The following is a 23,780-nucleotide window of genomic DNA, read 5'->3' as shown; positions in this document are numbered from 1 at the left end:
TCCGCACGTAGTTAGTGTGGCTGTCCAATATAATTTTTTTCATTATGAATCGTACCACCGCGCGTTCGCACCCTCCCGTTTCACATGCACCCGTCGCCCGGCAATGCCCAGTAGGCAATTTTTCTCTAGCTCTGCAAACAAAAAATCTAATTAAAACTACGAATTTCAAACGGGTCTCGACAAACACCTTCCCCTTCGGCCCCACGCAACCTCCTCTTTCCCTCGACCAGAAGCTTTCGATGTCCTTGTGCCATGTCCGGCGGCCTCCCGTCGCATTAATTCCTCTTCAAAGCACACGCTGATTGCGTTTCCCGCGGGAGATTCTTGTTCTCTTCTCCGGAAAAATGCGTCCTCCGTACGGTGGAGCGTTCCCCTTTTCTCGTGCTCGTGGAACGCAACCGGCTAAACCGGGCCTCCCGTGAAAGTAAATCATTTAATGTACATTCGACCAACACGCTATCGCCATTTCCGAAATGAGCCGGAATGGTGCTGAAGCTGCCCCGGTGCTGGCAAAAGGGACCCGGCTGCCACCACACCGAGGCACGTACACGCGTATCCCTGTCCACAAACACACACGCACACATATACGGTCACATACGTGAGGCGGGGAGATGTGTGTATCACTGCTGCCCGGTTCCAGGATTGTTCCCGTGTGCTGCGTGACGAGCACAAGGATGATGCGATGCAGGCTCTAGCTTCGGACACAGGACGCAAATTTGAGCTCGCAACGTTTCGTTTTTTCCCTAGTTTTCATTCCTATTTTCCAATTTAAACTGGATTGGTAGGGAGCCCCGCGCGTTCGGACACTCCACGAGGCGCTCTCGTATTTCGTTGATTCGAAAAAACATCCAGCACCGAACGCACTTTCCGGGTCTGTCCTTCGTCCTTGTTTCGAGCGAAACGGGTTCCAGCGTCGCTTCCCACGGGCACTGTCGATTTTTCAGCGCTTTTTTCCCGGACAAAAACCCGGGAGCGAGGGAAGTGATGGGAAAAAATCCGAATCTTGGAGCGAAAAAGAACGGACACAAACGCGGCATCGCTCAGCAGCAGATCCTTTCTATCGTTACCATAGATTCATCAACACGTTTCAAACTTTCCCAACGGCTCCGACACGGACCGGTGGGGAGAAATTCTACTTCCTGCCCGTCAGCCCACACGTCCGTCCTACCCCCCCCCCCCCCCCCCCCCCCCCGGGGCCTACATGAAACCGATCACCCTTTGCCGTCGAACCATGGCTTCCATCAAAGTGATGCAATCAGAGGAGAGACCGGGACTCTCCAAGTGCCGCTTCCCCCTGGAGCCTGGCCTGGTGTAGGAGGACGAGCAGAGAGGTCCGAGGGAAGCCCGAGAACCGATGTTGATGTGATGCTTTTCCCGGTTTCGATCCAGCAGCCCTCCGTGGCGCACCCGTGCGAGCTAGAGGCAAACCGAGAAGATCCTGTTTGGCCACCTTCCAGTTCCGGCCGGTCCCATGGCCGGTTTAATTTTCACCATCCACAGCTGCGACGGTGCAAGCGACCGGGGGCGCAGAGGAAAAAATGAACCAACAAACACCCACCCTGGCCAGAACCAAAGCGAGAGAAGGGGAAAAAAACGCGACGGCACTCGGCCAAGCGAACCAACGACCGCGCGGACGATCCGGCGAACACGAGCGAACGGAAAAAATTCAATTAAAAAATAACTTTGATATAAAAATTTTCCACCCTTGAGCTAATTTTTTCCAGTATTTTAAATAATTTTTCCACCCTCTTACGCTCCCGCTCGACACCCTTTTACCGCACGTTCATTTTGACTCGCTTCGTGCCGTTCGCGCTTTCCACGCTGGTTCGCGGTGCCGCATTTTCGCGAACAGTCGCGTTTTTCCTTTCGTCCACCCTTTACTTTCTTCTTCACCGACACCTTCCCACTCTTTGCACCCTTAAAGGCAGGGACGGCTGACACCCTTGTGCGGAATCGTGGGTCCCATCGAATGTGGGAGCCAAAACCGAAGGAAACTTATCCCTTCGTGCACCTCAACGACTTCCTTGCCTGGTTCTCCATTTCTCTTCTTTCCCTCCCGCTCCATTTTCCTAAACGCCGGGAAAAGATCATTTAACTATCGCGTGCTTCACTTTCGCGCGGGAGCCAATGGTACTCGTTGTTGGTGTTGGATGGCTTCTTTCCTGTAATTGAAAAGAAAATCGCTGGAAAGAATGCGTTTTGGGAAATTTATTAAAATTAATGCGACCTTTTCAATGTACCATCACTGGTACTGGTTGCCTTCGGTTATGCTTCTTCAATGTATCATTGATTGCACGTAGTTTCATGCAAGTACACAAAGAACTTATTATTTTCCCAAGCAGGCACATGATAATCAAAATGACATATAAACATAAAACAAAACCTAAAATGAATAAAGTCAATACAAAATGAAGGGAACATTCCAACGATTCCTAAAACTAAATCGCTTTGTATGTAATATAGCATTCAATTCTACATATATAAAAATTAATGTTTGTTTGCATAAAACTACGAAACTCATAAACGGCTAGACCAATCTTTATGATGTCTTTGAATGAATTGTTCCTTTTGTCCCAAGACAGGTTTAGAAATAAAAAAAGATGCATAATTTTGAAAGAAAAGTCAGAACATTTAAAAACAGACTACTTTTTTCCAGATACAAAATTAAATTCATTCAATTTTGTATACAAATGTTATTCGACTAACACCACCAACATCATCATAAACAACACCACTATCACAGCTACCACTATGTTCCACCCTTTTCCAGTAAAGTTTATAAAAAGCGTTGTAAACTGTAACAAATCACGAATAAATCATAGTTTTGTTTTATTATCTGGTTTTGCGATATGAGATCAGCAAGAATATTTCAACATATAAAATCATTATCATATAAAATCATAACATATAGAATCATTATTTTTGTTTAATGGTGAACGACTCATCGAATATTCTTTGAAATTGCTCTGTAATCGATTTGGGATAACTAAAATCTAATTAATCAGCATATGACAAATAAGGATCGAAATATATTTGCCAACATTATCCAAAACCTCCAAAACTCGTATCAATATTTGAGTATTGGTGTTCGGTTAAATTGGCCAAATACGTTTGCCAATACGTCGCCGTAAGCGACCTGACTGCTTTTTGCATTGAAGAAAATAAGATGTAAATAAGATGAGCCGATACGGGAATTGCAGTGAAACGTTCTGAAGAACATTTTCTGTCACAATTCCTAAACGTTTTCCGAGGCTTCTCCGAGAAAGAAGTACATCGAACGAAAATACCATTAGTGACAACGTGGACAGTTGTTTTTTCGGCTTGCGTCAATAGTTCCTTTGCGAGAAATTTGCTTTCGGTACATGTTCATCCTTATGTGATCTTCACTAATTCGCCTGAATTTAAAAAAAAGTTTTTAAAAATGGAAAGCAAACTGCACGGGAACAGTACAAAAAAGTTCATAAACGGGCTCTAGAAGTAATTGACAGAACATTGAAAGATCTCCGGAATAATAATCTTCGCTGTAGTGGCCGACAAATACAAACAAACAGTGGTGGACGAATTGAGCATAGTTTTAAATTAATCATCTGTGTTGATGCATTAAAACTGTTGCGATCGATTATGACTATGTGAATACCTGACAAAAAGTTAACAAATGCTTCTTCTGAACTTTTGAATAAACTATCGAAACTACGATTCGTCGAGTACACGATCAATTTCATCTTTCAAATACATCATTCGTTTTGGTTAAAACTGTACTATTCAAAATCATACTCCGCGAGACAAATCGATTGATCGCATTGAAAATGATGGCAAAGCCGTGAATTATCTAATGAAAATTCTAAATTCTTTGGACTTGCCTGACATGCCTCCTTATAATTTGTGAATTCTGAATTAGAATCTGGCACAATGATGCTTCGAAATCTTCATGCTCCAAAACTGTATGTGATAGTGGCAAGAATTTTGATGGGGACTAAAAATTGGCAGAATGATTTGTTATAACAATTTTATTTATTTGAGATTCAATAATAGTAAGAGATAAAGTTGAAAATATTTTTCAAATTGACAAATAAAAGTCAATTTTAAATTTACTATATTTTTTATCATAAAAATTGGACGGAACGAAGTTCGTCGGGTCTACAAGTCTGTTATAAAATTTGAATTTACGAGAATATTGCAAACCAACTATGATAAAAATGTTCTTGGTGATGAAGTTGTCAACAACTGCTTCAAAAAATTAAGCAAGTATTTTTTTCTTAGTTAATAGTTAAACAATCTTATTTAAGTGTCTTAAATCCGCTTCGAAATTTATTACTGATTGTTTAAGATCGATTAAGAATCAATAAATAGAGTGCTAACAAACTTTTGTTAACTTCAAATTGCATTGATCATTATCTCACGTAAATTTTCATTGATTAAAAAAGTCTTAACCGAATAAATAAAATTCAACAAAGTTTAGATATCACACTCTGTGCGAGTTTGAAACAATGCTGTACTTTCAAAACAATTGTTGATCGTTGTTCTGGCCAATACCTTTAATTACGAATATTTTCCTTCTCTCTTCACGCAAACACGTGCAACAAACAAATGTTCCTCGCGGATGTTGCGATGGATGAACGTGTACCACCACAACGCCCCCGTCGATCGCGCAACGAACGGTTGCGGCTTATTGCCAATTTAGCAATGTGGGCAGCACACGAAGGACATGGACTCGTACGGTGGCTGGCCGGCTCCCCGAAATCACATGTCCATGAAGCAGGGATACGAGGTACCGTCCTATGAACATCCGGTGACGAAACAATTCTATCTATTTTATCTTGCGATGTATAACGTTTCAGTTTTCATTTTGTTTTATTCTGCCTCATTGGAAGACAAATTATCATTTAAAATTGTTCCCGTATAAAAAATAAGGGTACAATTATTGATTGAATTTGGCTTGGAGAAATTATTTCATTAAGTTTCTAAAATACATTTATACATGTCACACCTTTCATTATGTTAGTAAAAAGCAATATTATTATAGAAAATTATTTGCTCCTATCTCCTTAATTTATTTTTTAAATATTTTTGATTATTTTTGTCAAATTTATGCAAATCTCCCTTCAACGACACATGCTAATTAAAAATCAATTTTCCACTTTTTGCAGGCCAAAATGAACCCGGTCGATCACCACCACCACCACCATCACCACCACCACAACAATCTGCAGAAGAGTCACATGATCGACGACGGTCGACTGCTCGATCACCACTCGATGCAGACGGGCGCGGCCCAGATGAGCCAACTCTACGGAGCCCGCGGATCATCCAGCAGCAGCTCACCGGGAGGTGGCCACGGGCACGGAGGGACGAACCCAGCCGCCGCCCTGCTCGTCGTACCCCAGCCCATCAACGCCACCAAAATCGGTGCGAGCGGCCTGCCAAACGGTACCGGCCGGAAGTACCAGTGCAAAATGTGTCCTCAGGTAGGTGTACGTTATTTTTCTACATACTTTCCCATACTACTGCTTCTTTCTAAATGAGCTACTTCGATGGTGTACATGATAATTTTGTCAGAAGAATAAATTATCCCCGGCTCCTCTCCCGGAACCGCAACGGTCCGTCCGTGCTCAGGCGCGTCGAAAAACGGGCACGAAAGGGAAAACTGTTACGGCTTACACCCATTTCCATCCGGCCGAAAGTGCCTTGGGAACGGTTGCCCGAATGTTAATAATTAACACATTCGGCCAACACCGCGCGGGCACTAATTGAAAGCACCCAGTACCTGGCAACGTATTCCTCTACCACCTAAATAACAACCTTGGCTTCATCCTTTTTAATATCCCGAACGCGAATATACAGATGAGCATGGGTCAAAACAAAATCAAACTTTGTAGATGCATTATTGGAACATTTTAAAAATGTTATAGAATCATTCATGTATGAACCAACCAGAGTGACGGTTTTCGGTTAACTGATAAATTACGTTATAGATAAAAAGGAAACTATTTTTCCTTATTTTTTTTATAGCAAAATGGACACTTTAATACTGTTTAGAATTAAGGTATGCTAAATAACATTCTTGAACCCTTCAAGGATTATTTGGATCTGTTGAGTTCATGTACCTTGAGTTTTTAAGAACGGTTAATGGGAAACAATTTCGAGGCACGCAGTTAATAAGACAGGGCAATTTTGTTAAAACATTCCCAAGAAGGAATGCAAGATAATGTATTGTTATTGAATGTTGAAGAATGTTAGTCAAAACTTTAATATAATTTACTTATTTAAGAAAGAACTTACCTTGTTTTGGTAAATCTAAATTCCTACAACTAACGTCCTGTCTGTAATTTATCGAGTTTTTAAATGCAAAAACAATTAACTGAAGCATTAACTAGCCGTTGGTGATTTGTTACACATTTAATCAAATGAACTTCCACAGCGTGAAAAGCTAGAGGGAGAGAAAAAACCGTCCCAATCCGATCCGAGTACATCCCAAATTTGAAACTTCTTCTGCCGTTGACGTTTCGAGCGGTCAATGAAGTGTCCTGTGCAGGACCAGGGATCCAGGAAAAAGAAAAAGAAACTCATTATCAACTAATTACAAACACTCAATCAAGCTAATGAAAGGAAACGAAATATGGAGTCCACTTCTCAACATCTTACTTCTCGAAGCCTCTTCGGTGTAGTTTGCGCTTACCTTGTCCTTCGTTTTGCGTTCGCCGGTTCGAGATCGCTCTCGCACTCCTTTCATTATCGCGCTGCCCGTGTGATCCGTCTTTCAATTTTGACCACTTTTCCCGGGCATCTTTTGCGAGCAATCGCTTTCAGCTTCTTTTTTTTTCGTCAGTTCCGGTCGGGTTCTTGCCAGTTGCTTATATTCTAGTTCCCTCCGAGGAATTGTTTTCTGCATCCTTTCTTAAGAGTTCCCTGCATTCCATGTTGACTGTGTTTTTTTCCATCTCCTATTCCCTTCTTCTAGGGTAGCACTTGAAACATAAACCGAACGAACCCTTCTTTATTTGATCCGAGGTGATGGAAGGCTTTTCCTCCGGAGAAAGATTGTACATTCCTAATAGGGGATGGTGGATCGCGAAAAATTAAGCGCAGTGAAAGGCGGTATTTTGCGGGCGTTTTTTTTTATTTCGCTACTTCGTTAAACTTAAGAAAAACCAACTTTGAAGGTTCCACTCCGTCGGGAACAGCCTTTTTTGTGTTGGTTGGTTGGATAAACCTTTTCCTTCCATATCTAAATTTAGACTGCTGATGAACATAATACTTCGAGCGTTTTCATCAAAAACAATTAAAACTTTACAACTTAGTTTACCGGTCACATCGGTCGCTGTTAACAAGGCTTACCCAGAAAGATCTTCGTAACGCCGCAATACATATAATACAGTTTTCTTCAGAAGCATACTCAAATTGAAAACACTTCTTTCAAACTGTTGGATGTACTTTGAAATAATTAAAATAGCCAAAACAAAAAAAAACTTCACACACTTTTATTCCGTTCTACGTTTTATGTCACCAATGTCATCGTTGGTTGATTTAAAGGCTAAACTTTCTAATTTCATCTTGACCTGTGCTGCTTCACCTTTCATTCATTCATTGTTGCATATGTGTGGTTTCCCAAAGAGGTAACTTTTCACTTCAAAATCGTATGTTTTTTTCTCATTGGACTGACTCACAGTTGTGGCTTCAGATCTCTTCCTGGACACAAATGGAACACTCAAATAAACCAAGCTTCCGTAAAGTAAAACTTTACCAATTCACCGAACGCTTTAGCAATGTTGGAACAATGTCGCACCACCCGAACGAACACGGTAGAGTGTGTGACAACTTCACTAACGACACCCGGGAAGTTCATCCCGTGCGCGAAAAATAAGGGCCACAAAAACGAAAACGACCAAATCATTTGTTTCAAAATAATAATAAAAAACTTTCCTATTCATTAGATGACAGATTTTTCATCAGTATTTGATTTTTTTTCTGCGAATGGTTTTGAAACAGATTTAAAAATGCTCTTGTTAGGAGAGAACAAGAAAAAAAGCTGTTAAATAAAGGAATAAGAGGAATTTCATTTTCTATAATATTCAACCTAACGAGAAAGCAGCTCAAAAATAAATCAATACAAAACAAAATAATTTAACGGAAAGGCAAATATAACTCTCACATTGGATAACTGATTGAACACGTATTTAAAAATAGGCCCATAAACTGAAAAAAATCATTAACTCGCATCGAAAGGCTACTGGTAAGAAAAATCACTCGCGTTCTACCTTATATGGGTATTTTTCACACCATCTACAAATTTCTTCATTTGGACTCGAAACAAATGTCAAAAATTCACTTTATCTGCCTACGGAAGTCTGCTGCCAGCGTCGGCGAGCGAAACCGCAGACACTCTTCCGCACATCCCTCCAACACCACTCCTGGCAAGGGTGGTCAGTCATGTCCCACCAACGACCTATCCTTTTCCGTGCTCCCGCATGATTCGTCACTGTCTCTTGCGCGATTTAACCGCTCCTTCACCTGCCTCTCGGTGTGGAAACGCAAATGGAAAACCCCGAAAATCCTTTGCCGCCCGTGGCAGGGAACTCTCGCAACTAAGCGACTTTTTCCGCTCGTTGCTATGTATTTTTTGGCATTCAAAAATAAAAAAGCTAAACTTCCCCCAAAAATTGATCGAACTTGCGCTAGAAGCGCACAACGGAAACAGCGAAACCAGACCCGAAATTTGGACATTTCTCTTCGTCCCCCCTTTCGGTTTCCATTGTATCTCCTTCTTTGCCTCAGAGCGGCTTCTCCGACTGACCTTCCCCGCATCCTTGCCATCCGAAACCATACACCTTACCATCGGCGTTAGCAACCCGTTCTTGCGCTGCCCTAAGCTCCCGTTTTCCATCCGACCGGCACCGAATTCGCCGATGGCTCTATCATTTAATCAACTCCCCCTAGCTCATGCCTCCTCCCAGGCCAACGTGTCCATCCAAAGCAACCGCCTAACCCCGGCATACCCATACACAACCACGCACCACTATCGGTGACCATCACATACCGATATACCGCCAACCCAACGCATCGACCGTTCGACGTTTGAATTCTTTTTTCACCTCCCCCCGGGCAAAGTTTTATTTTTCCTATCTTCCCTCCCATCTGCCGAACGAAAGAGGAAAATTTGTCGTTCTCACGGTAACCCGTGCAGTCCGGTGCGTTTCGCTGTTGTATCCTTCGACCTAAAGGGATCTGTGCGATGTTCCTTTTTCCGTTGCTACCAATGATGATGATGATGATGATGATGATGATGATGGTGATGGTGATGGTGATGGTCAGTCGTACATAAAAGAAGCGAGCATGATAGTGTGTGTTCGCGAAAACTGCGTATGTCAGGAACGGTTTGTTTGGCGTCTTATTGCACTTTTTTCGTCCTCGCTTCGTGCTCGATGGGATCGACTCGCAATGCAATCGCTTCCCTGTTTTTTTTTTTATTCTTGGAAAGCGTGCAAATAAGGATTTCCCGGAGAAACTCCACCACATAATTTCCCAGGCCAATATTCTGCCTCTATGGCACTCCGCATGCAGATTGTGCCTTGAGTCAACGGAATCGAATAAGCCAGGGATTCTTTGTGCGTCGACGCATCATCTGCAATCCACAAATGTGTGCAGTTTGGGTGCATCGTTTGTTCTTAAGGATGCAAAGCGTGTGTTTGTGTGTATTATGCGGCGTTCTCAATTAGGAATTGAGCTTAAAAATGGTTAAAGAAAAAGGCATTTCGATTGTAGCCTTCAATCTGCATAACATTTATAAAATATCAATCGAATAGAACAAGTGTGTATCGAATATTTAAATAGAATATACGATGAGGAATGAGGGGATTTTTTTCGACCATTCTTTCATTCTAAGTAAACAAAGAAATATAAAGGCCAACGTGCCAGTTAAAGCGAGGTTTCATTTTTTTCCAAACAAAACAACTAAACAAAAAGTCCGTAGTCTGCCTCGAAAATTGAAATAAAAAGAATTCTCTGGTAGCCTCTACCAGACCAGATCACTGACGTATCTTAATTTTAAAGAAAGCGAGCATTATCTTACATATTTTATAAAATAAATTCGATTATTCCTCATTGCGTTTGGCTGTTGATGTCTCATAATGTGCAATTTGATATCATCTAATCATTTTTATTGAAGTGTGGACTTTTATCAATTAGTTTTGAATGCTGTAGCAATGAAAAATTAATTTAAAATTTAAAAAAGTAGTTTGCATAGTCTAACTACAAAATATTACTGGCAAATAGTTTATCGTAAAGCGTGGGTCGTGAATTATGTTTTGGAGAAACATTGCTTTCTTAATGTAATATAGAACTTCACCGCGGTTTTTGTGTCTACACCAGGGGTCGGCAAAGTCCGATCCGCGGTTCAAATCCGGCCCGCCAAATTAGTTGATGCCCGTAAGAAAAAAATAGTGGTTTACACAAAAAATCCATCTCAATTTTTATCGGATTTGTTAACAATATCAGGATTATTTTCGTCCGAAAAACGAAGATTAAAACTGTTTAACGAGATGTTTCTGTTATATTTTATAAAAAATCTCGAAATGCAACAAAAATAATTATGAAAATGTTTTAAAACTGTTTAAACGATTAAATTTCAAATATTTTATCTAACTTTACTATTTGGAAATATGAAACTCCATTCAAACGGTACTGTTCTGAAAACACTAAATCCTCGTTTGAGGTATCCTGCCCGCGCTTTCGGTTTCCTTTTAATCATCTCGTCCTTTTTAGGAAATGTGTGCCGACCCCTGGGTTTAGACAATAACAACATAACGATATCGAAGAAAATTATTCCTCTAACTACTGTTTAAGCCTCTTCTACAAAATAAAGTAGAAAACAATTTTAAACAATAATTATGATAACAAATAAACGTAGAAAGATTTGGAGTAAGTAGTTCATCGTTGAAAACTTTCAAAATCGTCTTATATGCCAACAACTTTAGTATTCAAATTTTATTGAAATGTGTTGAAATTTAAATAATGATTAAGAACGGTAAAGTTAAGTTGATGAACTGATTTGAAAAGGTTTTTAAAATCGAGTTTAGCATATAACTTTTTTTTGTAATTTGGGCACTCACATGAGTTTCTAGAACACACTAGTTCGTCCTGGCCAATCGTTACCATGAAAACCGCATTTTCCGAACGGTGCCGCCAGACCACTCCGCAGTAGATGTTGTGTTTTGTCTGGTGAAGTAGTGCAGTAAACGGTGGACTAAGCGCCACTTCTCACCCCTTTCGCCACACACATACACACACCCACTGTACGCAATCAATAACGCCTCGAGAGACGCACAGCCGAACACAACGCATCGCAGCCCATCGGAACGCATCAAACTCCACCGAAAGCGCGTGCTGTGGTGACACGACGAGACGGGGTAAGGACGAGGGGGAGGAATGCCGAGGAGTATTTTCGGAAAGAAGACTGAAAAAAACGCTGAAAAATACGACGAATCCTCTCGTGGAATTATCTGTGTTGGTGCAGGTTCGGCACGTTCCGGAAAAGCGGTTTTTCTTTTTACCAAGCTTCGATTGAAGGAGAAAAAAAAACGTTCCCTCTCGAACCGCGATGGACGAAGGGAGTGGGAAATCACTCAAAGAACCCGTTCGCGTGGCGGACACCGCAGCCGCAGTGTTTGTGTGCGTGCGCTACAATATTTTTTCCTAGTTTTCCGCCTCCCCCTCCCCCACGGAAACCGAGCTTAGAGCATCAGCAGCGTCTGGCTTGCTCCGTAGCGTAGAGATCACATCTAGCGCACCTTCTCTGCCGTCTCGGCCGACGCATCCATCCTCCGTCTCTTTCCCATCCACGTGGAGTGATTTTTAAAAAATGCACGCACACAGGAAAAAATCAGCAAAAATCGCTGCTTCGGGTGCGAACCCCCGCACCCGCCCACCCGGGCGCTATATATACGCTAATGTTCTTTTTATTCTATTGTGCCACAAATCGTCCACGCCGCGCCCGCCCGCCTTCAAGTCAAAACGTGTGCCCGGACCCGGGCCACCACCACCGCATCGTCCAACACCGCGCACGATTTGCGCCCGAGTGGCCACACGAACGGCACCCGAGACGAACACAAAGCGGACATTGGCGTGCGCGCGAAACTACCCAAGTCGGTCTCAAGGAAAAGCAACGAAAAAGGCTGAGCGTTGGGAGAAGATGGACAGAAAAAATCCAGCCTCCCAACGAGAACCGCCGGGAAAAGCGAACGAACAGGGAGGCAGAGGGATAATTTAAATTTGACTGCGTAAAACACGCTGAGCCCGAGCCGAGGCGTCAATGAGCGGTGAGGACGAGGGCGGTGGGAAAGTGGGCAGCAAAAAAAAAAGTCCACGCAAAACTGGGGAAAAAATGCGCCTCCATCTCTTTCGCACTCGGACGCCGGATGGCTGAGCAGCGGTCCAGGACGAACCGGTGTCGGACCGGTCCGGCCATAAAAATTGGGGAGGGAGTGTGCCATTTTTTCCTCGACGTCGTTTTCTTTCTTTTTTCGTACCACCACGGGAGGAAACGCCAGCCAAGCCACGGTTGTGCCTGTATTGGTGGGAATCGCGCGTCGCGCGCGCGAATCAAACGACGAAGGGGACGAGGATGTCCTTTTTGCCTCCGTTGGCACCCACCCGCCCAAAGCCGGCCACCATCCGGCGTGAGGATGGTGCTGCCATGCCGCATCCTTGGGCACTCGAATTTAACCCGCGACGACGAGTTGCCCGCGTAGGAAAACGGGGACACGCTGTGATCCTTGCACATTACTGTACCAGGCGTGGGCGAGCGGGGCAGGAGTTGGCGCAGGAGCCGGCCATACGGATGTTTCGCTCACCCGCGCACACACACACACACATCCGCGCCGAGGCAAGGATGGCCCGGTATCGACACACATAGCCGGCTCGGCGCAACACGGATGCAACACATGCAAAAATCGGATTTTTTCTCCGCCAGCTCTGCTGGTGGTTCTGAGCTTCCGCTTTTCTTTTTTCCCCCCACATCACCCTCGCCCCATCTCCCTCTTCGGCAGGGCCGAGGTCGTTCGAGGTTCGAGATGCGAGGCATCCTCGCATTTTTTCCGTGCTACTCATTTCGTGTTCTTCGACTTGCTTTTTTTAATCGGCACTCATTACGGTCGGTGAACATCGGCGTGACGGAACCGCGGGAAAAGTATTGCTATCTAGCGTTAATTGGTTTTGCGTTAAGGTGTTTAATTTATGACAATAAAATACAACTAAGTAGCAGAAAAAAAACATCTGCTTTTGACAACATGGTGTGACTTTTGCTTTATCTCAAAATACAACATTTTTATTTTTATATCATGGAAAACACACCTTGCAAAGGAGAACTCGAAATATTGCAAAAAACTGCACCCAAATAGAAGAATATGTCTTGCAAAAATAATAAAATCGACCTACGTCTATCAGAAACTAAGATAACTATTAGTACGCTTAGAAGTACAAAACAGACACATGGAAATGTGTAAAACATCGAACACTGTGCAAATGTAATTAACCCCTGCACAGTCCTGCATTTTCGTGAAAATGGCACAAAAAATTGACACTTACTGTTTTATAAATGTTTGCATAAGTTTTGGTCAAAACTGCAGAAAACATAATATTTTCAAAAAAATTTGAGGATTTTATTGATGAAATTATGGTAAGTTTGCAAGCAAATGTGCAAGTATGTTTGTTCTAACACGTGTGTTATTAGTGTTTGTGATCACCAATAATTTGCACTAATAAGCAAAAATAAGGTTCAATTGCATCGAATAGTGTCAAATAAATGAATAAAATTTTGAAAATACATAACAACGAAAACTAGAACGATGAAGCGAAAGGACTGTGGCGATCATTAACCAGTTTCTTAACAAAAACATCAACTAGCCAAATACAATTGGTTTAAATGGGTTGAAATTGTTGTGACCTGTATGCTTTTTGTCGCCATTTTTGCAGATGTTTCTAATCCGTAAACTGGTACCTTTCACTATATTTGTTAGCTTTCTTTTAAGGACTTTTGTAGCATTTTTAAAAATATTTGATTGTAAAATTGATAGGAATAATCAAAAGTCAAGACTACTAACGTTTAGTTTTTGACAATTTACAACTTAAAATTAAGGGTGACTGAGAACGTTCGCTTTGTTCAAGCCTCTAGGGCGATATGCCGATGCTACCGGCGTTGGGTATCGTTTTCTTCGGTCGTTTTTTCTTTCCACCGCTCGACACAACCCTTGCGAGTTCGCCCAACTCCACCCTACTCTTCTTCCCCTCTTTCTCTTTCATCCACACCGATTCGTTCCGCGATACACCCCTCACACACAAATGCGTTTTATCCACCAACACGATCGTGTCATCGTCTCGTCGCTGGGTGGTCAGCACCCTGGGAGGGTTAAAAATTTGCACACGATTTTTTCTCCAGCCTCCCCTGCTTTGCCTGCGTTCCCGCTTTCGCCGTTGCCGCTCGCGACGCCACCCTTGAACGCCCAATCGTATCATCATCAGGAGCACCTTTCGTTTCCCACCTGTCCAACCCCTTCCGCCCTCCGATGGGCCATGATCCCTAGCTCCCCACCTCGTTCCGGGACGAGAAAAACCGTCCTCTTCACACCGAGCGGAGGCAGCATCGTCGGTTCGGCCAGTTTCGGCCTCGGCCTTCTCGGCTGGTTTGGCTCCTCGGGAGGCTTGCGGACGCGCTTGAGGTTTGGGTCGGCTGCTCGCATCGCATCGGACTGCGTGCGGACGGCGGGCATTGGGGGCCGGGCCGGGACGACGGACGTGCGCGGGGTTCCGGGACATCCAGCCCAACCAGCTCCTTTCAAATACACGCCACTTTTCGGGCAAAAAAATCAGTCGAGTTTTTACATTCTAATGAGTAACAGCACATAAAAATCGCTTCTCGCACCGACCGTAGCTCGCGACAACAACGGCCACGACCACGACGACGACGCGGTCCGAGATCAGCGCGTTCGATTGTTTCGCGGTGCAAAGCGGAAACGGAAACACACAATAATTTGTGGCGCGTTATTTAGTGCTGGCCGTGATTTCTCACCCCATTTGCCGACGCGACTGGCGCAGCTTTTTGTCTTGAGCTCGGCCAATCTTACGCCGTGCCGGCCGCTTCTTGCGCTGGCCGGATCGGAGGATTTCGGTAAGGTCAAATGCGGTTCGCGTGCGAATGTGACAGTTCCCGGTGGTGGCTGCTCCGAGCGTTTGCAGCGAGTGCAAGTGAAAATGCAAACGGCGTGGGAAAACCTGTTCTCCCCATTTCCACGCCCGGTCCACGCCAGTGCTAAGAAGGCATAAACCAACCCGATCCGATCGTTCGAAGGTGCACAGTTCGACCGACCGCTTTCGCCAATGCCGATTGCGCGCCGTTTTCGTCGCGTTATTCTCGCGGTTTTTTTCTGATGGACAGAACAAAATAGTGTCAGTGGTGATAGAAAAAAAAGGATAAACGCACACACACACACACACACACAAGCTCGCGGACATTCGAACCTGAATGGACGGATGGATGGGGTGGGAGACAAATGTTATAGAATCATACGATAGCATAAAAAAGAAACCCCTACACAACGCACGCTGGGAGGCAAGAAAATCCATCCAAATGCCGACAAGGGCAAATCGGTCCAGAAGTCGCGACTGTCACGGTGACTTTTTATTTCCGTTCCTGGGACCGGGATCGAATTAAATAAAAAATAACATTCACAAGAATTCACCAACACAAACATACGTCAGCCGCGCAAGGGGGTAGGCAAGTTACGGCGACGAAGACCGGCTTCCGGATCTGGGCAAGAAAAACCGTTCCACCGATCCGAGCGGGAAAAAGGAAACCAAAAGGAGCACGGCATCGCAAAAACAACCAGCATCCGCACCGAAAAACCCAAACAAACATCGACATCGGGATACGAAATGTCATCGAATGGGGCTAGGCAGAGCAACAACGAGACGAGAAGAAAAAAAGTTATTAGAAAACAAATAGGAAAATATCTCACCCTCCGCTTCGCCACACGTTTTCCGTTCCGCTTCTCCGTGTTGTGCACCGCGAACGAACAGTTTCGTCGCGGACGCGAACGAGTCACCGAGGGAAAATCAAAGCTCGCGCCAGTTATACTCTTTCACGGCGGGCCTTCATTCAACCTTTCCCTCCAGACCGGTCGGGAGGGAAAGGTTGATCGATCTGCGGGAAACGTGTTCGCAAGGCGTGCACCGATCCTGGCGGGCAGATCGCATTGCCCGGCGTCTGAAGAAACGTTTCACCAAGAGTGCCTTTTCCCAGTGATTGTCCCTTTCTTCAAAAAATCTGTTCGGCGTGTGCGGAAGATTAAAGATAGTTTGTGATGAGGCAACATAGACGGAAGTGGTAATTCTAACTGATCGAAGAGACCCTACTTTTGAGGCCAGCAGTACTGCTTAAGTGAAAATCAAAAAATATACAGGACAGTGAAGTGGTAAATTGTATATAACTAATCTTTATCTTTAGCCATCTGCAATTGATGATCTACTACCTACATGTATAGAAACATTTGCATTCTTATGAACAAAACAGTGTCAAAAGGATCCTTTGCTCGATCACGCAGGGATTTTTTTTTTATAGTGTTATCATGGTAGCATTTCACATTGTACTGTTATTTTCCTCAACTTAGTTGGAAGACGGAAGTACATTGGATGTACAAGCTTCCGAAAACATTCTATATGAATCTAAAAAATACATAAAGTAAGCCTTCCAATTTACAAACGTTGAATCTTACTAAATTATTTCAAACTAGTGATTTGTTTCATTAAAATTTAATTTGAATATATTGTAAAGTGATATGCTGTACGTGTGATATGAAGTTATGGTCGATATATCTCTACATTGAGAGAAAAAAACTATTTATATCTGCAGTTTTGAAACATAAGCTCTGAATCAAAATGTATAGACGACTCACAGAACTCTTCGCAACCCGACGGCATTAAATGTGTGTAGCCGTGGAAATTCAGATTTGCTTTGAAGTAACACCCATGACGGGACATAATGGAGGCGCCTTGTACTTTGTGATATTGATGGCGCAAAATATATTTTATAACAAGTGCGCTTACTGTGTATATAAAGTTATTTCCGTGTTAATATGAAGTGGTATTAGGAATGTTATCATAATGTTTTAATGCAATGAAATATACACAAGTGCTTAAGATTGGTTCATTTTAATTGGTGGTTTAGTTTTGTGATGCCTGCGGAAACTTCATTGATCACAGATGAAATATCGCAGATGCTATGTTAAATTCGTGTATTTTTCTTTCTCACTACAAAGTACAGTTCTCCGCTAGAAGAATTTATAGAAAACGTGTATAAATAGTCGTGTAAGAAGTGCAATACCCTGCGAGTGGTTCGAAAAGAACTTTTTGGAGTTCCATCGAGGTTGCTCCGTCCAATCCCTTCAAGCTGGAGGGACGCATCGTTGAGTACTCCCGGCCGGGAGGTGGTCTCGACTATCACAACTCTCCACTGATTGGCGAAATTGCTGCTGCCGGTGATTACACGCAGTTCCATCGGTCGATCGACCAATTGCGATCGCTGAACGAGCGTGGAATCCTTGCGTCGGCATCGAACACGCAGCTCACCGTCACGTTCACGCCAATCCAGACCAATGGCAATAATGTTCCTGTCGTGCTGGACTATAACCAGCAACAGCAGCAGCAGCAGCAGCAACAGCAACAGCAAGTGCAGCAGCAGCAGCAGCAGCAAGTTTCGCAGCAGCAGATGCAACATCAGCAACATCATCTTCAGCAGCAACAAAGTCAGAAAACTTTCCTTCCAAACGGAATTGTCGCACACCACGATTTCAAACCCGCCAACAACCTTAACGGAATCAGTGGTCCAGCCAACAACATATCTCTCGCAGTCAACGGGCTGCTGGTGGGCAGCAACGGGGTCCCTCTGATCGACGAGCGCCTCGGAAACAGCACTAACCATCTTGGAACCGATGGGAACAATCTGCACCACCCGGGACCATCTGTTAATCCATCCAGTGCCGTGAATGGTACGTCGCCGGGCCAACGATCGAACGGAAATGGTCCCCCTCACACCAACAATGGACCGAACACAAACAACAGTGGCGTCACTGCAGGTGGAAACGGACCTGCGAGCGCCACTGGCGAACAGATTGATCTCGAGCTTAAACATTTTATCGTCGAAAAGAAGGAACTGGACAGCTCTTGTCCAGCGTCGCCAACCAGCGGAGGGCTGCTTATGTCGCATCAGCAGCAACAACTAATGCAAGACTCTGACGATTTGTCCGATTCGAAAGACTCGAAGGTAAGGTAGCAGACCCGAGCTTGTTAAAGCCGACCAATCCAAAAGTTCTTCCTTGGCCAGTTTGGACAGCTATATAAAAACTTATTTTGTTACTGTGAATATACTTGTGTGAGTTGCGCAAAACATTGCCTTTTCCTGTTAAAATTGTGCAAACGATTGACAATTTTATGATTAGAAACAGCGACTTTTCACGATGTTTGAAAACAAAATTAAACCAACATGGGGTCTCCTGGTACTTCACACGACACAAAACATCACATTTTCGTGCTAAAATTGTGCAAGCAACTGACAATCGGATTTTATGATTAGAAACAGCTACTTTTGTATTTAAAAAAAAAATCATCATGAGATCTTCTGATACTTCACACGACAAGATGAGCGTAACGGATATTCGACACAAAACATCACTTTTTCTTACTAAAATCGTGCAAAAAATTGACCATCGGGTTTTATTATTAGCAATAGCTACTTTTTAAGATGTAAAAAGAAGAACAGCATTCACCTTGAAGCGAAAAAAAAAAAATTACTGACCGTTTATGCGAGCTTTTACTCTTCGAATTATTTTATATGTTTATGTTAAAACCAAGGTTCCCATGCGATGCTTTCCTACGTTTAATTAAAAATTATGGAGAAAAAACCGGGGAGCTTTATGTAAATTTTAGGTTACCATAGTTTAAAAAATTCTTTAATACACAAATATATCTTTTGTTGCCAACATTTTGTTTAACATAAGCCATCGCAAATTGATAATTTGAATATTATGGAGGTAGACTAAGAATATTTTAAATTGAAATGATTTATTGTCTAATAACAATGCGTTACATTATTCATGTAAACATTAATATGTACCTGTACATTTTCTGCTACAATTTGGCTCACAGAGACCTTCTGTTCATCCTAACAGCAAAAACCCAATGAATTCATTCAATGACATATTCAAATGTATGATCATCAAATCAAATTCATCTATCACTGTGAAAATGTATCAGGTATCGGTATTAGGAACGGCTGACCACCGTTCTATAATATACCGTCTTTCGGTATATTCTCTAGCTTCATCTAGGAGATGTCATGCCACACAATAATGGTAATGAACCAAACAGTATAACTCGTTTTCTGTGTTTGTTCGGCTTGTTGTTTCCTTTTTGCGACTTAAAATTGGTCTTTAAAGCAGGTCCACAGATTACATATGCATGGTCTATGGCTTTAAACACGTTCACATATTTTATCGTCTTTCATAGCATACACCTTTTGTAAACAATATTTAAAACATTGTTATACTACATTCAGTTAAACCCAAAAGGTAAACAAACATGCCATCATATTTTCTCTTACTGTTATCTACTTCACACAGTCTTTAGGGCGGCCGATAAGAGTCGTAAGATTTTCAAGGACATCCCAATTTTAAACAAAAAATCATCACACATTCTTTCCAAAGCATTAGATAATTTATTTGAAATAAAAACACTCAAGCATTCGTTTTCTTGCTGCAGAATAATTGAAAATGAAAACGAGTTTTGAATTCCTATCATACAAACCCCACAAAACCTATGAGGAATATTACTTAGCAATTCTACCACTAGTTCCAACAACAGTTTCCCAACGCAGTTTCACACCACCTCGTCCATTCAAATTTTCGTCTTTACCTTCCCAGCTTTCCCTGTGCCTCTCGCATGTCCCGTGTAAAGCTCCCGTGTTACGGAGTTTAATTACACTCTCCCATAGCGAGTACGGCTTGATGACAGCAACATGGAAGAGTGCTTCTACGGCATGTTATGGAGGAGTGTTTTTTTTACGCTAGAAATTATGTGCAAAATTTGCCAACAAACGCAATCATCGCACCCGCAATCTGACACTTCCGGTGGCCCTGATCCTTCCACCACTTGGCATCTGTAGTGCCGCAAGCGACTGAGCGTGCAGCTCGCAAGTTGGCCCTCGCTGTGTATCCTCTCAAAACTACACCTCGTCCTGCCCAGTTTGTTACAGGACTCGTTTTATGTAACGAAAGACAAACCCAAAGGAGTGTTCCCATTTTCTGTGTATGTTCATATTGTCATCCTGGGTGATGAAGATGTTAACTAAAACGTTACTCACAATATGGTGGAGGTGTTTGTATTATCCGTATGATCTAATTGTCCCCGCTATTTAGAGCAGATATCTCAGCATGTTTCGCATCCTTTCAAATATGATCACTCCAGCTCAATTGAAGCACAAGTTAAATTGTTATCAACTTTATAAAGGAAAACATTTAAAGCACTCCTTTCTTCCCGTTATGATGATATCTGTGAATATCGTGGTTTTCAATTACAAATGTAATACTACCACAAAAACTCATACGACATCAATATCGCTATCACGGCTCATTATCAAATAACTAGTTTTGGAAAAAAAGTATTAAGTTTTGGCGAAAATATCGAAAACCAAATACATCTAAACCATTTTAATTAAAATTCATATTTATATTTGCAGATTTATAGATTTGAGATATTAACCTAAAAATTAAATTTTAATAAATATTTGAAACATTAAAGATGACATCTGTCTTTGCTATTATCAAAACTCTCGAAATAATTGTATGCGTAATAACAAGCGATGGAAATAAAAGAACATTTACATTTGAGTTATCTAACTCAATCTAACTAATGTCCATAATATCAATCTTTTTTTTATAAATATAAAAATAGCAAGACATTTAATTATTCGGATAGTTTTTGCGATATGGGTTTTCAACACATACGAATAATGATGCGTCTGAAGATTGGTCTTATGATCCATATAAGCTATATGGATATTCAATTCAAGTTGCTAATGAATTATAGTAATTTTTTTAAACTGCTTATTGGATATCGTATGACGATGTAATATGCAAAAGAGGCATAACAAGTTACCTATAAAGTGGCCTTTCTTAGAGATTATTTGGCCTTTCTCCAGGTAACCAAAACAGTATTTCTCAACATTTATAAATACAATACAAATTTTATACAAGACACCAAATTGTCGAAGTAGCTACAAAAACTCTTCATTATTATCGTCTGTACTCCAATTTCTCTTTCAACTCGAATTTAAAAGACCGATTTTTCCTTATCCGTTCCAGATCTTCACCTCCAAGGCCGATCTTCAGCTGCACACCCAGATCCATATGCGCGAAGCGAAGCCCTATAAATGTTCGCAGTGCAATAAGGCGTTCGCCAATTCGAGCTATCTTTCGCAGCACACGCGCATCCACCTCGGCATCAAGCCGTACCGGTGCGAGATCTGCCAGCGCAAGTTCACGCAGCTCTCGCACCTGCAGCAACACATCCGGACGCACACCGGCGACAAGCCGTACAAATGTCGCCACTCTGGCTGCCTGAAGGCGTTCTCGCAGCTCTCGAACCTGCAGTCGCACTCGCGCTGCCACCAGACGGACAAACCGTTCAAGTGCAACTCGTGCTACAAGTGTTTCGCCGATGAGCCATCCCTGCTGGAGCACATCCCGAAGCACAAGGAATCGAAGCACCTGAAGACGCACATCTGCCAGTACTGTGGCAAGTCGTACACGCAGGAGACCTACCTGTCGAAGCACATGCAGAAACATGCCGAGCGAACGGACAAGCGGCCACCGATCGGAACGCGCAGCAGCAATAGCACGGTGAACCTGAGCGCCACTACCCCCGGAAGCAGTTCATCGGGAAGCAGCAGCAATAGTAACAGTGCGTCCAATGGCCAACCACCGGCCGGTGTCGTCGGGTCGACGCCGCTGACAGGGGACAGCGCTTACTGGCCGAAGGTGAGCCCAGATACGGCTGCTGCCACAATCAACGACGTCATCAACCAGCAGAACAATCACCACGAGTTCAGTCTAACCCCGAACGGCAGCCAGGGGAGTGGCAGCAACGGTAGTGCCGGTAATGGACCACCAAATCCCCAACCGAATGGCAACAACCCGGATCTCAACGTGACGCACCACCAGCGAGACGACACAGTCGATGAGCTTGTCGGAGGTGTAGTAGGATCTGCCCGAGGACAACCGGACAACAGTGTCGGTTCCTCCCAACCCAATGGAAACACGCCGGGTGCGGGTGGTCCATCTGTCCAACAGGCGACAGGTCCACAACAACAACAACAACAGCCCCAGCAACACAACGGTACCGGCACTATGAATGGTAACCTCGCGATCCCACCGGCCTCGACTCCGATGGCCAGCAGCTACGACACCAGCAGCATAGCGAAGGCGAACACCAACTCGGCGTTCACACCCATCAACGCGATGCCGCCGCACCTGAACAGCCTCCAGCACCATCATCAGCTTGCAGCAGCCCAGCGGCCGTCCTATCTGTACGATGCCATCAGCTTCCAGAACCAGAAAGCCGGCATCAACCAGAGCCCATCGAACGCGTTCCCGAACCAGCTCATCTCCCTGCACCAGATCCGCAACTATGCGCACCAGCCTGCTGGTGGACTGATGGCGGGCGAGCATCTGCTCGGCGTTACCGTCGGGCCGGGCGGGAAGGACAAGGGCTAATACGGCGACAGTGTTCCTTCCGGAGAACCGTCCGGTTCGATCGGTTGGATCATCTAAGAACGAAGAATGCGAAAACCCTCCGCAAGCCCAACCACACACAGAGAACATCCAGTTTCCTACGATCCATTCCAAGTTGTTTCTCCTGTAAATCCTACTGTAAATATCTATTCAGCCGATCAATCGGTAGAAGTAACCTGTTCGAAAAGCCAGAGGCTATGAGGTCAAGTATAATTATCGTCGGTAAAAATATCGTCTGCATTCACACTACTTTGCAGCATTCAGAGATTCGATTAGTTGAAGAATCAATCGATAAAAATAGCTGCTTACACATAAATTTGGTTTTCGCGTACAGTACAAAATATTAATTTTCATGAAGGATATTTTTGTAACGATCAATCGGAACTTTCTCCACGAGAGATTTTCTTAACTGTTGCATTTAAACAAACCTTAAAAGCTGCAAGATTGAAGGATCACAAGAAACACTGCGTATGGCTACAAAAGGAATTAAGATTTGGAAAGGCTAAAGAAGATTCATTCGTTCTTACAGGAACCTTAAAATTTGAAGAAAAGTACTGAGTTGGTTTGAGTTTAAATCTTGCCGGTAGTAAGCAATCATTGCAACAGTATCCACCGTTTAGAACCAGTAACTTATTCGCGAATGCAACTGATTGAAAGGAATCCATTCAATCGCGTTGGATTAACGCATAAACAGATGTTTAAGTTTAAGGATATCCCAGGGGAGGGCAAAGTTTATATATAGATGGGAAATAATTAAATTAAAATGACCGTCCATGTGAGACCATCGTATCGTTTCTCTGAACAGTTTAAGTTTACCAAGCCATTTTCCCCTTGTTTTTGCGTTGTACAGTTGGGCTGATCAATTTATTTACTGCATCCCGGGAGAGATTACAACATTTTAATACTTAATATGGATAGTTGGTTGAGCACTTTCATGTTTAATTTCCTACA

The 23,780-nt window shown here is 43.2% G+C and overlaps 1 protein-coding gene across 1 annotated transcript in view; it reads left to right on the top strand.

Annotated features, from left to right (window-relative positions):
• Nucleotides 1-22,811, top strand: part of LOC131284942 (zinc finger protein rotund) — a 29,833-nt gene extending 7,022 nt beyond the window's left edge. Inside the window, exons 3-5 of the mRNA XM_058313801.1 lie at nucleotides 4,682-4,768; nucleotides 5,148-5,465; nucleotides 21,402-22,811. Of these exons, the coding sequence (XP_058169784.1) occupies nucleotides 4,682-4,768; nucleotides 5,148-5,465; nucleotides 21,402-22,811 (1,815 nt within the window). The remainder of the gene's footprint in view (nucleotides 1-4,681; nucleotides 4,769-5,147; nucleotides 5,466-21,401) is intronic.
• The last annotated feature ends 969 nt before the right edge of the window (nucleotides 22,812-23,780 follow it).

This window comes from Anopheles ziemanni, chromosome 3 (assembly GCF_943734765.1).
Source record: "Anopheles ziemanni chromosome 3, idAnoZiCoDA_A2_x.2, whole genome shotgun sequence".
NCBI lineage: Eukaryota > Metazoa > Arthropoda > Insecta > Diptera > Culicidae > Anopheles > Anopheles ziemanni.
Note: the sequence above shows the minus strand (reverse complement) of the source record. Positions and strands in the feature narration are given on the sequence as shown.